The sequence below is a fragment of the Pararge aegeria genome, chromosome 15, assembly GCF_905163445.1.
Source record: "Pararge aegeria chromosome 15, ilParAegt1.1, whole genome shotgun sequence".
Taxonomy (NCBI): Eukaryota; Metazoa; Arthropoda; class Insecta; order Lepidoptera; family Nymphalidae; genus Pararge; species Pararge aegeria.
In genome coordinates this window covers 7261120-7273691 of record NC_053194.1, presented here as the reverse complement: position 1 = coordinate 7273691, position 12572 = coordinate 7261120, and the positions used below count along the sequence as shown (strand labels likewise).

Sequence of the window (12572 nt, the reverse complement as noted above, 5' to 3'; positions counted from 1 at the left end):
TTTATAATGAGTTCCTGTCATCTATCAGTTGGTCATTCCAAACAATAATGAACCTAGTAACAACGAAGGAATAATAAAAAAAAATATTGTTCTCATTTATATTCAACATTAGCTGTTGCCAACATTATTCGTACGCGTTTATTACGGTTTTTACAAATCCCGAGGGAACAGTTCGTTTTCCTGGGATATAAAGTAGCTTACGTCACTCTCCATCCTTTCAACTAACTCTATGTCAAAAATCAAGTTGATAGGTTGCTTAGTTAGGGCGTAAAAGACAAACAAACACACTTGTGCATTTTAAGTTAGCGCAAAATAATAAAAAAAAATTAAGTTGGTATAATTATATAGTTTTTAATGATTATAATTCATACTTAGGGTTAATAAACAATAAGAATATTCTTATCGTAACGCAACACCATTTCAAAGTTAAATCGTTCATTCAATCTCGAGTTGCCAGGAACGCATTCTTTCGGCAGCGTGGCCGGATTAAAATGCATTATTTATAAAACCCGCGTAAGAGAAGCGTTATACGTAGGCAACTTTGTCGGTCTGAGTCCGTGTCATCCACAATTAACAAATGTGCCACTCATGGGCAAAGGACTTTTTTTGAATCAAGTCAAAACTTTATTTATTCAAATAAGCTAGAAGGCACTTAATAAAAAAAACAAAATTCATTTATTCAAGCAGTGACTTTATAAGCACTTCTGAAACGTTAAGTCGGTCTGGAAGGCAGAATTTGCCGTGATCAAGCTTAGCCGGCAAAAAACTCAGTTAGTAACTCAGTAGTCAGAAGTTGCTTTTTCAAACATTTAACGTTCAATATTCTATCTTGTGAGCGACTGCCATCTCACCTGGTGGTAAGAGATGTTGCATTCTAAAATAACTAGACTAACTTGTGAGGAAGTAAGGCAGTTATAGTTAACTCATACCTACCCCTAATCGGTTTCTACGCGACATGGTACTGGAACGCTAAATCGCTTAGCGGTACACCTTTGTCGGTAGGGTAGTAACTAGCCATGGCCGAAGCCTCCCATAGTACAAAACTCATTAATATATTCAACTGTAATAAATGTGTTTAATTTTTTTAACTTACTGGCTAAAGATTTGCTCGAAATCCGTATCCGTATCACCTATCCTAGCCACTCCCAACAGACAAAACTCATTAATACATTCAACTGTAATAAATGTATTTCATTTTTTTTAACTTATTGGTGCTCTAAAGATTTACTTAAATCCGTATCCGTATCACCTTGCCGGGCCGAAAAACTATCAAGGCTATCACTAATATGTGATAACAACGTGGAGGGTTTAAGCTTACGACGGCCGATTGGCACAGTTTGCAGCGACTCTGCTCTCTGAGCCCAAGGCCGTCGATTCCCACAACTGGAAAATGTTTGTGTGATGAGCATGACTGTTTTTCAGTGTTAATATGTATATTATAAGAATTTATGTATATTATTCATTAAAAAAATATTCATCAGTCAACTTAGTACCCATAACACAAGCTACGCTTACTTTGGGGCTAGATGGCGCTGTGTGTATTTTCGTAGTATATATTTATTTTCTTTTTATTTAAGCTAGTATCTCTTCTATGAAAAGGAGGCCCGTGCCAAGCTGTAGGACTGAAAACTATGGATCTTAATTTAGGAAGATGGAAACAAATTTATTATAGGATGATATAACTTGAAATTTTTGTTTCATTAACAATAACTTACTTTAAATAAATGCTATCTTGTTATAAAAACATAAACCTTGTACAGAATCTATTGAATGATGTAAAGGTTATTTAAACAAAATAATATTCATTGTACGAGTAGGTACGTATGTAACTACCTATATACTATTTGTTATCTTTAAATTAATTCAAGTTCGATTACAGTTTGTATCATTAGTTATAGGTATACCTAATTATTTGAATCTTATGAAATTTATACCTGAATTCACTTTTATTGCATATTTGTTTATATAACTGATAAGATGGGTGGATATCACATGTCATTGACCGACCAAAAAGACAACGTACTTATCTAATTAAATAATTTTAACAATTACATAAATACATCTTAAAGACCAAAATTAAAATTATAATAATAAAAATAAGAGTCGGTAGGTACCTACTCAGGTCTATAAACGAGACTCAAATACAAGCAAATATAAGTAAATAATTACGCATGAATAAATCTTTCATGGGCTTTTTTGGGCAAACTATGCACATATAGGTAAAAAAAATCTTTTTAATCTGCCGTCGTTATTGGTGTACCTACTCGGAAGTTTTAAAAAAGCAATGGATTAAAAAAAAAATTAACGCAAACGTTTTTTTCCTAAGATAAATAAGGGGTTCTTATTAAAAAAAAATAATAATTTAGAATTATTTCTATTTAATTTAATTTCGTAAATTCGTGAATGTTCCAGGTATCAAGGTTATGTAAAACAATATAGTCCTTACAGCATCATCCTTGTTTATTCGGATTTTTTCAATTCCACTGAAACAGTCTGTTTTAAAGTATCCTATCGGATCAAATGTATCATATTATGTCCGTACCTAAGATGCCAGCTAACTCAATGCAAAATTTTATCAAGTATGGTTTAACTATTAAACAGTGCATAGGTTACAACTAGGATATTATTTCAATTTGTAAACGGTTCCAAGTTTCTTCTCTGGCATTCGAAGCATATCTTATAAGTTCCCAAGAGGCAACCTGTCTATGTTTAAAAATATTTTTTATCCATCTTCAAGAAGCAACTCTTTTCTAACCAAATTTCATCAAGATCGATGTAGCGATTCATCCGAACATAAGGGTAAAACAAATATATAAAGAGAAAAATATCTCATATTACCAATTATTGTACTTACCTTAAGTGCGATATGTTTCAAACGTGTTCATTGCTGTTAATTAAATGCTGATATTACATTAACAGCATTTAAAAGTGAAGGGCCAAATACTTCAACTTCCATTTGCTGAATGTTTAGTATTTTATAAAGAAGGACAATCTTTGAGACATCAGATTAACACAGTGGAACACCTTGACCAAATTATTAGTACAATTGTAACAAGAGATGTTACGATTACGAAGAAAATCATTTGGTACTTACCTGAAATAAAGTTTAGTAACTCGTACCTTGTACTAAATTTATACTTTTGCTAGTTTATTTTATTATTAACAAGGTGAACGAAAACTGAAGATAGTCACTCGTTACCATGTCTATGTCTAGTTAAATGGATATACCGTGCGTGTTTTTTTGCAAATATTTGTCAATCAAAATATAAAGCAAATAAGAAATCAAGCTTTTTAAAATTACCGTATACCTAATGTAATACCTAACAATCAAAATTCCTAACATGTTCTTTTTTCAAATTTCAGGCGATTTCGGACGATATCAAGGTTTCCAATTTTTCCTTCATATCCTCGCTGCGTTGACGGCTGGCCTGCATATGCTCTCCCTAGTGACAGTCGCAGCAGTACCGGAACATAGGTACGATATCAAATCTTACATGCATAATTACAATATTATAAAATTTACACGCGTACGACGTGTCTATCAAAATGATCTTTTCGCTGAAAGACAATTCTATTTAGTACCTCGTTGGGCATAAAATTACGGTAGAAAAGAAAGTTACTATCAAATATCTGTCTAACCAATATTTTGCATTGTGTAATATGACTCCTCCATTAACATAATGCCATAAGCCTTATGGCATAAGGTTAATGAGGGTTTACTTTCCATAATTTCCAACATAATATACCTATGTCTCCAAGAGATGGAGAGGCTGTGTCGTAGTGTGCGGCCGCGATCCAATTTTACCCCGGCCCTTGTGTGGTTCATGCTTTAATATTTATTTTTTGAAGTGGACTGTTTGTTGAATTTGCCAACGTCAAAGGAAATTACAGTACGGCATTCATTTTTTTTTATAATTTGCATGCGCTAAAATATAAGCTGAGATACCTCATTCTTTCATGGGTGTGATTTTTTAATGATCGCAAAATATAACTTTCTTTCTATTTATATAGGTCTTAATGTTATAAATAAGTAATACCAGTATATACACTTATATTTGTCTTGGTCTATTCAGAATATTTCTATTATTTACTTGTATAAGCTTACTTTAACTATACTGAAGCACTTATATTGTTTAGATAGCAAGATTTTTGGCATAGCAAAGTAATATAATATTTGTACAGGCTCTTATCTAATCAGGATGTTTTTTTTAAATAATTTTAGAGCTATAAATGCGTAATAATGTTTAGATTACAAGATTTGTAACCATCTGTTAGAAAATCTAGAGCATCGAAAAATAAAACTTCACATAATAGACTGACTAGTTGACTGACAACGCAAAGGTTGAACCAGTGGAACTACTAGACAAAATTAAATTTTGGATATGGGTACGTTAAATGTTACTAATATAAAACGTAAGTGACTTAGTAACTATGGCAACATTTTTCGAAACAACATAACTATGGGTGTGTAATGGAGGGCGAAAGCATATCCAATACTCGTACATAAATACCTTACCTTACCTCATTTCTAAATGCTGTTCGTGCATTATAAATAAAATAAGGTACTTTAGCTATTTATTTGGCTATTTTTGGTCTAAAATTCTTTATAAATAGGTCAAGAAGCTAATGAACGCTGGGAATTATTTTTATATCACAGTTGCGGCATGGCGACATACAAGTCTGCCTATGTTCTAAATTAAGACTGAATTAGACTGGATTTGTGCATTCCAAACTACCAACTTACTTGACGAGTTTTCATTAAACATGTTGTTGATATTAATTAGTAGTTGCTCATTTATCTATGCTTATAATTATATCCATAGTATATATGCATTGTCTTTGTGATTGATCTATTCTAACACTGCACGGGAGGGATCTTGTCCGCGGTTGTTGAGCTACGATATTTGTCCATGCCTACGTATTCATTTTCAGGCATTTATAACAAATAGTTGGTCAGATGTATTATGTGAAGGCTTCCAGTAGTGATCACACCTCATTTATTTAAAGGAAATAAAGTTAAAACGAGTATTTGTTATTTATATTTGCACTTGATCATTAAAGTTGATTTATGGAAATAGTTTTAGAAAAATACCGCTGTTCAAACTTATTCGAAAACTATGCTCAATAAATTTTCTATAACAACGCAAGTTTTCTTTTTATAATTCTAGATATAAAGATTATTTTCCTACTAACTTAAACACTCTTTCTTTTCTCTAAAACACTTCCCTTAGTCATTGGCCACACGGAAAGGATTTCCCTCTCGGAAAGATTTCCTTTTCAGTTGTCTCAAAGTTCTATAATGTTGTGTTTGTTGGGCAATGCTGGCATTTTGATATACTATGAGAGAAAACGCAGTAGATAATTGCCCCGTGACGCGAAATCACAATAAAGCTTGGGTGCCTGTACATTTTTGAAAGTTTACTTCGTAACCACTTTTGCTACTCTTTTCCAAGAACCGTTCGTATGCCAAATAATCTTACAGTTTAAGCCTGCTGTTTTGATAGTTAAATAATCTAGGAAAACGTTGTTATTTTAAAGCGCTATATGAATGGAGACTTGCCATCGATCACTAATAAAATAGTAATCGATGAGACTTGCGCTTGAATACCTGAGTCAGATATATCTTTATGCTGATATGCATCTGTCTTTCGATATACCTATATGTACTCTTTCTATATTGTACATCCACATGCTTGCCTAGCTTCGGCAAGACGTCTTAGATTTTGATATGAGGATAGAGCTTAAGGCTTAGCTTACCTCTGAAGCTTTGCAAGCCGTAAACATTCTTCTGATTCGTGCACAAAAACCGACAGTCGTCTGGATTTGCGGAAAGCAGTTGCAATCCTACGAAATCCAAGACAAAACCTGATCGCCACATTGGAATTTAAGAAAACTTGATTTCTCGACAAGTCTTTACAGATTCCAACGTGAGGATTCAGACTTTGCTGAGGGTTGGCTAACTTATGAAGCCTTGAAAGTTGCAAGCGCTTGCCATAAAATTCCTTTTTATTCGTAAACAATATACGTATGCGTTTTTACTAAACCAAGGGATCGTCTAAATAGAATGCCTTATGATTTGAGCGATGTCTAAGGAAATAAGTTTTACAAACTCTTGATAACTATTGGTGAACGGTTGATGTATGCCTATCCTCCTTTGCTTATGCTTTACTTATTTAGGCATTGTCTTGTTCGTCGTTAGTTAAAACGGGCATGAGACCAACTTGGCTTGTGACAAGCGCTTACCAGTGGCGTGCACAGGGTTTCTGACCAGGGTATGCATAAAGAATGCAGATAGCATAAAATCGAAAAATCCTTCCCAATTATGAGTTATACAAGAAATTAAGGGTAGGCAGTGCTTTTGTGCATGTATGAAGTGCACGCCACTGGGCACACACGCCAACTAACTTAAGCCGAGAGGCATCTAAAAAGTGTCCACGCTTATAGTCGCACAAGTGTAGTGCGATACCTTTCTGGTTAGTCTTATTATCATTATATCAGGTATATGAATTTACCCACATGTAAGTCGATAAGTATTTAAAGATAAAAAAGCATTAATAAAAACTAATAAACAGATTGTTGAACTCTGTTAGCAAATATTAATTGTGTTATGTTGCACTAGTTTCGTGATTGAAAGCGGTCTTAGAAAAAATAAAATACAATATCTCAATCAATGCAGAATGGCCCTCTGATAAAAAGAGCTCTTTCAGCTCTGGCTTGATGCCAAGATCACGTTTTAGAAGTATAGCTTTTTTCTTTGAGCGATTAGGATAATACAGGCAAAGTAGGTATTTATCTTGTTACTTTTAATTAAGTCTGACGCTATTTCAAGGCGACCTATTTATTGGGCTATTACGACTGTATCATTAAAATCTGATATATTACGGTACAAACGTTATTTTATTACTCTTTACTCTAATATTTTATTTAATAAATTATGTTTTGTAATTGTCCTCCCTATTCAACGCTTATGTTTTACAAGGTTTTCCTATTAATGTTCTGTGGTTTTTTGCTTCGGTTATTTCCCAGAATTTATCTGCTTTTATAAAGGTAGGTATTGGCCTACTTTTAGTCCATTATTCTTACATACCTCCTAATTTAAACAATCTTTTCGTTCCTTTTTTGTGTGAACTATGTATGTTTTTAAAGAGTAAAAAATATTTAATGAAATATTTTATATATTTTTAAACGTATATATTTTTTTAAATATATTCCAAAATATAATTTACACTTAAAAGGAATGAAATGATTATTTATATTATAAGACAAGTTAAATGGAGTATAGATAAATGCATGCGCATGAAGAAATTGCAAGAATGCTAGAATGCTGATTTTTTTGAATTGTTATTGGGATTAAGGTTTCTTTTCACTTCAGCAACTTTTAGCTATTTAAGCAAGCGTAATTAGGTATGATATAATTAATATGCAGGTTACCTTATCTACTACATTAAAAGTGCTGTATGAAAGTAATATCCTTAATCTGTGGAAGTTTATTTTGTTTCAATTAGCATTTTTGAAAAAAAAAACTTTTAGTATAAAATCGCGTTTCTTAGGAAATACACGGATAAAGATTAAACTTGAAAAGGAGAACCTTATATTAATACAACATTTAAGAGCCGATTCTGCGATACACGGAATGTATTTTTAGAAATAAGATTACATTTTGAAATCTACAAAATAAAAGAATGTATGTAATGTAGGTAAAGAAGGTTTTCTAAACTCTTCACATTCATTTCTAATTGTTTAGACTTTTTGTGTATGAATATTTGAAATATCAATATATTTCAATTAGAAAGGCATTAGATGTTTTATAGATTACTTTTAGTACCTACTATAGGTAGATATATCCTTATCTTATTCACAAGCACTACCTTTATTTAATTTTGTAATCAAGAACGGAGCAAATCAATTAAGTTTTTCTTAAAGAGAAGGTTACAATTGAAGTAATGACTAGGGATTTCAATTAATTTTTCGTTGCATTGATAATTAATCTTAAAATATTTGCTAGTTTGTTTCATTAAATGACTACGTTACGTTCTAACGTCACTAGTTACTAAACTAATTTATGAAATTCTCTTTATGTACCTACAGTTTTTTCTAAGAACATTAATATAAATACTGAAATGAGTTTTATTGTATTTATATTTTTTTACAGATTAGTTATAGTTTGCTTTTGACTACTAATAATTTAATCGGTACCCATAGGAGTTGTTACGAACTGTACAGTGATAATGCTTTTCGGGTCTCGGGTTCTAAGCCAAGTGATATTTTGGTGCTGATGGTAAAACAAAAGTGAGTATAGTATTTACTATCCTTATACTACTAACATAATGGCTACGGATATAACTAACAGCTTTTTTTATATATTTAAATAAAACAAATCATAAGCATTCCAAAATCATTATATTTTTAGATGGTCGATATCTTTTGGGTTACATTCTATCGGTAGGTGAATCAATAATGGTTTATAATGGTAAACATTTCAGTCATAAACCACAATGTTTATTATGTTTTGGGATGCTATGCATGCTTTTTTGATGATCAAAAACCATTTTGGGTGTGGTTCCTATTACATAGAATACGGTTTTAACAATAGGGTTTCGCACTGAAGAGTGCATAGGTAAGATTATCATGTGTTGAACTCGGAGCTTGTTAATATTTGAAAACGGTGGTCACTAGATAGGAATCCTAGATAACGGGTTTTATATTATATGTTGGAAAGACAGAAATCTTTCAGACAGATAGTATAAATCACTGTTAGGTATTTCAGCCTCATAGATTCAAGTAGTAAATTGTAAAAGTCGTGCCTACCAGTAGAAGCATTTATATAGGAAGGATTATTATCTATTTGGTACATAAATAATGTGTTTTACTTTTTTATTCCAGGTGCGCTATAAAAGGAGTAGATACTTTAAACCACACGGAGCTTTGGAGTTCTGAACTAGTAATTAAAGCGATTCCAATAAACATACATGGAAAGTTAGACTCTTGCAAGATGTATGGAGTTAATGATACTTTAGAAGACTGTGAATCCTGGGTATATAATACTAATTATTTCACATCATCAAGGGGAATTGAATGGCACTTTGTTTGCAGTCGACGATGGATGGGTGCTGCTGCCCAGACAGCATATATGATTGGCGTTATTGTAGGCTCTATAGTTCTTGGCCGGTTATGTGACAGGCATGGAAGAAAATCCGTATTTGTTTGGTCCGGAATCCTACAACTAGTCTTCGGGGCATCGGTGGCCTTCGCAAATGATTACTATACATTTATAGCAATAAGATTCCTTTATGGAATTTTCGGTTCTGGTTCATACATAGCTGGATTTGTACTTACGATGGAACTGGTAGGACCCAGCCGACGAACAATTTGCGGAGTGACTTTCCAAATCATGTTCGCAGTTGGGATAATGGTATTGGCAGCATGGGGATATGTCATAGACAACAGATTTTATTTACAAATCCTATATGCCCTTCATGCTGCTATATTGCTACCCCATTGGTTTTTAATGGATGAATCGCCAAGATGGCTTTGGGCACAAGGCCGGGCTCGTGAATCAGTAGCTATTATAGAAAAAGCTTTAAAGATGAATGGATCCACGGAAACGGTGGAGACATCTGTACTAGTCTCTCAATGCAAGGCTACATGTGCCAAATATTCAGATGATGAATCTAGTGGAACGTGTGATCTTTTTAAAACACCAAATATGTTAAAGAAAACATTAATTATATGTGGTTGCTGGTTCGCTAATTCTGTTGTGTATTATGGACTATCATTAAATGCTGGTAAACTAAACGGAAATCCTTATTTCATATTATTCCTGATGGGCGTAGTTGAGATGCCAAGCTATGTTATTATAACATATTTCTTAGATCGAGTTGGGCATAGGGCTCTCATCAGTGTGATGATGCTATTGGGTGGAGTTTCTTGTTTGGTGGTAGTTGCTCTCCCACACGGATCTACATCAGCCACAGGCGTCGTGATGGTTGGCAAACTTTTTATATCTGGCTCATATTCTATTATTTACAAGTATTCAGCTGAATTATTTCCGACAGTGGTGCGGAGTTCGGGAGTTGGATTAGGCAGTATGAGCGCAAGCGTATCCGGTGCGTTGACACCCCTCATTAGTCTACTCGATTCATTGAACCCAAAAATTCCTACCATAATTTTTGGATTTTTGGCTTTATTGTCTGGATTTTCCACTTTCTTTTTACCCGAGACTATGGGCCGTACTCTTCCTCAATCTATTGAAGATGGAGAAAAATTTGGTGTAGGCGACACATGTTTCACCAACTGCAGTGGCAGAAGAATGAGCAACACGTCTGTAGATCTTCCAGAAACTATGATTCCTCTCGATATAACCGTTAAGAAATCTTAATTAGGTACAAGTGCCATATTTACATGCATACATAGTAGTTATAAGATGACATGGTGGTAAATACTTCACCATAAATATAGGTTGTTGTTTTTTCCGTATTTTATACTCGATTAATTATTATTTAATCAAATAACTCTAGATCGAATATCAATAAATTAATGCAAACTATACTATACTATAGAAAAATAGGAAACTAACACGAAATATAAACAATTGGTTTTTATTTTTTTACCTTTTTTCGCTACAGATGTGTAGGAGGGCCTATTATGGCGTTACTGGCTCGTTAACATACCTAATTATTTCTTAAATTTAACTGTACTAAGATGTTTTTTACGTACTTAGTACCTACATTACATCAAAGTTACACTTATTTTGAATTATTTCCTAGTTACATTTTTTATTTATTTACGACGACCCAAATGAGGCAAATGACTTATTATTTATAAACATATACCGGAGTATCAAGTAGGTTAATTAAATTACTGAAATAAGTACAGAAGGTTATCTTTACGTGCATGATAATTGGCTGAGAATAAAACACTGTAGTGCCTAAATAGGAGCTTAGATCTCAACGCAACGTTGGCGCAAAAGATCAAATCAAATGTCTTTCCCCTCTGTTAATAAATATTACTATAAAGACTCAAAGTGCTTCAGCGTAAAGATTTCACAAATCAGAATGTTGAAAGGTTACGATATCACATATCACGATGTAATACTTCTATTATTATATTGGAAGAAACTTCATAAAAACTCGTAGTAATGTTTATAAATACGGGTATTTTACGAAGAAGCACATGGCACACCTGTTATAAGTAAGTAAGAAATAAGGTGCTACCTAATATGTAAATTCAATACCAACCTAAATCATCTTAAGTATTAAAAGGATAGAAGGTTTAGGAAGTTAATTCCAAATAGGTACTAAAAAATATCCAAAATTTAAAGCATATCAAAAATTTTTTTAAATATTTATAAAACAATGTTTAATTATGTATTTCATTATTTTGCTAAAACCTCTCTATCACAACAACCTGCTTTGTCTGTTTTTCTTAAAATAATTTTAAGCTTCACTAATACGTAAATAGTCTAGTCAAATTTCATTTGAAACATTAGACTGGATCATAGTTTTATTAAGTTGTAAGATTGACAATTCATTATAATTGGTAAATAATACATAATTGCGTATTTTTAATGACGTAGTTTAAAACATTACCATAGGAAATGCAATAAGTATCAGAATAAATTAGTACGATGATTGTGGGGTCTAAATGCTGAGAAAAGAATTCACAGATTTATGCGTAAGTAGGTAACGTACGATTTGAAGACAAATGGATCTTAAGGAAGAATAGTTTATCTAGAAAGGAGCAAAACTTTTGCTTGCGAAAACTCTTATTAACACTAAGTTTTTCATAAATAAATAGATATTTAAAAAAATATCAGTTCGAAGTTAAAATGATCGAAACTCCTATGTATCAAAATCGTTTTTATTTTAAAGTACAGCACTGCTAACATAATCTGGATACAAATTTTTTATCCGCCCTATTGTATCCTCTAGTATCATACTAATTGTATGTAATATGCGTATATGGTTAATGACCTTACGATCTTCATTACTTGTATTAATATTTGTATGTATTTTAACCAGTGGAGTTTAGGTACAGGAATTAATTTACTGCTCTATTAAGACTGCTACTAACACCGTAAAAGGCTTACTTGTTTACTGTTATTTTTCATGTTGAAATAGCATAAGTTGTTACTATGTTTACTTATATAAATAGGTAAAACTAAGATATAATCGAATAAGTAGAATTAATTATTATAATGGGAATTTAATGCCTTTTTATACCTAGTCGTCGATTTGTGAAAGTTAAAAACTGAAACAATAATTTTGGCCTATGCAAAACCAGTGGTAGTCAACATCCTATTGGAGGATGTAAAAAATATATATAATTTTACTTTTATTTATGGAAAACACCGTCCGCCCCAATCGTCATGTAATGTTTAATATTTTGCTCCGGCACGGATGATAATACTATTTCTTCAATTGCGCAAAGAAATAGACAGAAAATTTAATCATTTATACACTATTTTATTGGTTCTTAAGAGATTTAACGAGTAGGCTATTGTTTTATTACAATGCGCACCCTTTTAAATATTTTATTCCCACGGCAATAAGTGTTGCAGTCAGTTGGCAATT

General features: G+C 32.5%; 2 protein-coding genes across 2 annotated transcripts in view; both read left to right on the top strand.

The window, feature by feature from the left end:
* Nucleotides 1-12572, top strand: part of LOC120629778 (organic cation transporter protein-like) — a 35651-nt gene that overhangs the window by 14970 nt on the left and 8109 nt on the right. Inside the window, exon 2 of the mRNA XM_039898817.1 lies at nucleotides 3364-3475. Within this exon, the coding sequence (XP_039754751.1) occupies nucleotides 3364-3475 (112 nt within the window). The remainder of the gene's footprint in view (nucleotides 1-3363; nucleotides 3476-12572) is intronic.
* Nucleotides 8162-10441, top strand: LOC120629779 (organic cation transporter protein-like). Its single transcript, XM_039898818.1, has 2 exons — nucleotides 8162-8289; nucleotides 8884-10441. Exons 1-2 carry the CDS (start codon nucleotides 8276-8278, stop codon nucleotides 10376-10378), a joined length of 1509 nt encoding a protein of 502 aa, XP_039754752.1. The 5' UTR covers nucleotides 8162-8275; the 3' UTR covers nucleotides 10379-10441.